This window comes from Gossypium hirsutum, chromosome A01 (assembly GCF_007990345.1).
Source record: "Gossypium hirsutum isolate 1008001.06 chromosome A01, Gossypium_hirsutum_v2.1, whole genome shotgun sequence".
In the NCBI taxonomy this organism is placed as follows: Eukaryota; Viridiplantae; Streptophyta; class Magnoliopsida; order Malvales; family Malvaceae; genus Gossypium; species Gossypium hirsutum.
This window is the reverse complement of record NC_053424.1, coordinates 11,206,348-11,210,655: the sequence shown is the minus strand read 5'-3', so window position 1 is coordinate 11,210,655 and position 4,308 is coordinate 11,206,348. Positions and strand designations below refer to the sequence as shown.

The window sequence follows — 4,308 nt, the reverse complement described above, 5'->3', positions numbered from 1 at the left end:
GGGCTAACCTATCATGATAGTAAATAATAATATGTAATTACTTTTATTATATATGTATGTCTACATTTTCCAACACGCAACTCATACAATGAAGTGATGGTTGCGTTTCAAGCTTATTACGATGAGGACAATGACCCTACATTTCGAGGGCAGTGACTATATTGTAGATGGAACACATATGCACTACTTTGCCGAGGATAGGTATTTTTGTGTGGCATTGTGTAAAGCATCAAAAACTATACTAGGAGCATGGCAGCAACAAAACATGCGCATCATTTACGATATGAACGGTCCTGGACTCCAATGGGTTACCGAGAAATGTGGCAACGATCATTTTCCATGATCGAATTCTAGTTAATGTAGGGCTTGTATAACATAAATCTATCTCAATAAATTTGCTTTTGCAAACTTCGATTTGGCATTTGATCATGAAAGTATTAAACTACATTCCCTTGCACTAGAATTAAGACTTGAAAATGTTTCCAAGGAAATACAAAGGATATCAAACAACCAAGATGCAGCATTGCTTTGATTTACTTGGAGAAGCCATCAACTGTTGGTAGATTCTCGATTTTTGTTCGTCTGAAAGAAATGGTACTGTAGGTATGATCAACTTCATTACTACTGTTGCGTTCTCTAGGAAATACTTTGCCTTTCCAATACAATCTTTGTTAGTCATAAACCCTGAAATTTCAATCACCTTGAGTTGATACAATATACAGTGAGGCACTTTTTCTGGGAGATTGGTGAGAGCTTCCTAAATACCAGACCAAAGAATGGGACTCAATAAGAGTTTGCAACTTATTCAAATAACAACTTTAAAAGTAAAATTTATAATACCTGATAAAAGAAAAGTGATTGTAGTCTACTCGAATCTGTCAGTAAATTTGCAACTCCCCTTTCAAAATTGTGATAATCACAATACAACTTCAGATGGAGCAACTTGGGAAAAATTGGAAGAGGTTCACAGCATTTAAAAAGCTAACATAATGAGATATATTGCAGTGTTAGAAGACATCAAGGACCTAAAACTTAGGTACTTTGTGATAGCGAAGTTATCAAGAAACAAACCTTGAGAGAAGAAGATGATAGAACAAGTATATTAACATTAGAGATTCCTTCAAAAAATGCTGTTGCTTTAGTTTGATGACTGTCAAATCTGATGTCTAGAAAAGCAATATCGGCTCTGATAAGAGACTGCAGATTCTTGAGTGAATACTCTCTTGCAACACAGTAAGTGTCATTGAAGTAGGCTAGAGCTGGGGTATCAATCACTAGGGAACCATAAAGTACAGACCGAATTATTTCCAATACCTTGAGCGAATTGTGGGAAATATTACACTTCTTGGTGCTGCAATTACAAATGATCAGTTCTACAAGACTAATGCAACTGGAGACAAGGCTTTCAACTGAATCATCATTCGGAAACATGATTGATTTGAGATGAAGAATCTTTAGATTGGGTAAACAAACATCCTTTGGAACATTCAAAACAAGATTAGTCTCCAGTTTCAAGGTTATCAATGTGGTGCAAGTAAACAAAATGTTGGTTTCTAACTTAGCAAACAAAGTTTAAAAACAACTTAGATGAATGTTTTAGATGTTTGAAAGATTAAAACAGGAGCAAGAACAAGCAAAAAGTTGAATGAGCAAAGTGTTTTCCTCATTACCAGAATAAGTGCATGGTTACATACATAAATAGAACAAAAACTACATAGAAAGAAAACAAAGCTTGCTTGTACAAGTAACTAAAGGTTTACATCAACAAAATGACAACCTAATTTGACTACTAAATCAGCTAAGCACACATTTTAACCTTAGCTGATCAAAACAAATAATGATTACACCATAGACTAACAAAAGTCAACTAAACAAACAAGGCTTGTCGAATTGCACAATGGATTTCAACATGCTTCAGCCGAGTTTCTGGTTTCATGCATGCAACGTAGGTTTTGCATGGATTCTTAAACTTTGCTGCTGTCGTTGCCACCTTTTAAACACTCCTCCTTGGCTACAAAGCAGCAAACTCCGATTTTCTTCTTCAAATATTCAAACCTTGAAGCAGCCAATTGTTTGGTTAATAGATCAGCAAGTTGATCTCTTGAGCAGCAGTGAACTAAGCTTATCTCCTTGGACATTTCAGCTTCTCTCACAAAATGATATCTAATTTTAAAATGCTTGGTCTTACCATGAAAAACCGAATTTTTGGCAATGGCTACAGCTGATTGGTTGTCAACCTTAATCACAGTGGCCTCCTTTGGATCAGCATTCAGATCACACAATATTTTCCTAAGCCAAATGGCTTGATTTACAGCAGAAGTAGCTGCGATGTATTCTGCCTCAACAGTGGATTGAGCCACTGTCTGTTGCTTCTTCGAGCTTCAGCAGAAGACACTTGAGCCAAGGGTGAAGAAGTAGCCTGATGTGCTCTTCATGTCATCAGCAGAACCAGCCCAATCACTGTCTGAATATCCCACTAGTCTCAGCTCCTCAGCCCTTTCAAACTTCACTCCACAACTCAGAGTCCCTTTGACATACCTTAGGACCCTTTTTGCTGCTTTAAAATGTGCAACTGTGCGCAATGCATGAATCTCGATAGAAGACCAACAGCATGCATGATGTCTGGTCTAGTTGCAGTCAAATAGAGCAGGCAGCCAACCAAGCTTCTGTAATTCTTTTCATCCACTCGATCTTCATCTCCTAGGCTGGTGAGTTTTTCTCCTAAAGCCACAGGAGTGCTAGCAGGCTTGCAGTTTGTCATGCAAAACCTGCTCAAAACCTTCGATGCGAATGCCTTCTAGCCTATGAAAATACCTTGTTCATTTTGTTTCACTTCCATACCAAGGAAGTATGTCATTAATCCAAGGTCAGTCATCTCGAACACAGTTTGCATTTGCTTCTTAAAGGTTTCAATTTCCTCCCTTTTGCAGCCAGTGACCAGTAAATCATCAACATACAATGAAACAATTAGCAAAGTTTCATTACCTTCCTTCTTAACATAGAGAGTAGGCTCACTGGTGCTCTTTGTGAACCCGAGCCTTGTCAGGTAGGTATCCATTCGATCGTACCAGGCCCTTGGAGCTTGCTTGAGACCATACAGGGCCTTTTTGAGCTTGTAGACCTTCTCTTCTTCTCCTTGAACTTCAAAGCCTTCAGGTTGATCTATGAAGATTTCCTCCATGAGAAATCCATTTAAAAAGGCTGATTTGACATCCAGTTGATGCACCTGCCACTGTTTCTGGGATGCTAAGGCAAACAACATTCTTATAGTGTCCAGCCTTGCAACAGGAGCAAAGGTTTCAAAGAAATCGACTCCTTGCTGTTGGCTATACCCTTTCACAACTAATCTAGCTTTGTGTCTGTTCAGTGATCCATATGCATTATTTTTTATCCTGAACACCCATTTAACTCCAATGATCTTCCTACCTTCTGGTCTATCAACCAGCTCCCAGGTTTCATTCTTTTGGATCATCCTTAGTTTAGCTTCCATAGCCTCTTGCCAGCATTTCTCTTTCGAGGCTTCAGCATAGCAGGATGGCTCAACCATGGTCACAGCACATCTTTCATAGATGTTTGCCAATGTTCTGGTGCCCCTAACAGGCATATCATCAAAATCATCCATAGCTTCATTTTCAACTTCAGCATGTTGGTGATCAAGGTCCTGCAAGTCTTCTTCAGCTAAGCTTGCATCTGTCCCATTCCACTTCCAACAGCTTCCTTCATTGAACTTGACATCTCTGCTTACAATAACCTTTTTTGTTGATGGATCAAAGATCCTATAACCCTTCTTCACACTGCTGTAGCCTACAAATACCCCTGGCACAGACTTTCTTTCCAGCTTGGTTCTCTTCTCTGCTGGCACAAGTGCATAGCATAAGCATCCAAACACTTTCAAGTGTGACACGATTGGTTTCTGCCCGAACCAGACCTCAAAGGGTGTTTTACCTTTGACTGCTTTAGTTGGTAGTCTATTTAGTAAGTAGACAGATGTGTTTACTGCCTCAGCCCAGAAGTTGTTTGGCATTTTGGCCTCAAACAGTAGGCATCTAGCCATATCAAGAACAGTCCTGTTTCTCATCTCACAAATACCATTTTGCTGTGGTGTGTAGACAGTGGTCAGTTGGTGTAGGATGCCAGCATCATCACAAATCTTCTGGAACCTCTGAGACACATACTCGGCTCCATTGTCTGACCTTAGGCTCTTGAGTTTGCTGTTGGCTTGGTTTTCAGCCAAAGCCTTGAACTTGCAAAAGAAGTCAGTGACATCTGACTTTTGTTTCAAGAAGGTTACCCAACAAAACCTGGTGC

The 4,308-nt window shown here is 39.4% G+C and overlaps 1 protein-coding gene across 1 annotated transcript; it reads right to left on the bottom strand.

Annotated features, from left to right (window-relative positions):
• Positions 1 to 502: 502 nt before the first annotated feature.
• LOC121209437 (putative F-box/FBD/LRR-repeat protein At3g59240) lies at positions 503 to 1,431 on the bottom strand. The gene is made up of 3 exons (XM_041080096.1): positions 1,072 to 1,431; positions 841 to 981; positions 503 to 757 (listed from the first exon to the last, which is right to left on the bottom strand). The coding sequence occupies exons 1-3, from the start codon at positions 1,429 to 1,431 to the stop codon at positions 503 to 505; spliced, it is 756 nt and encodes a 251-aa protein (XP_040936030.1).
• Between the last annotated feature and the right edge of the window lie 2,877 nt (positions 1,432 to 4,308).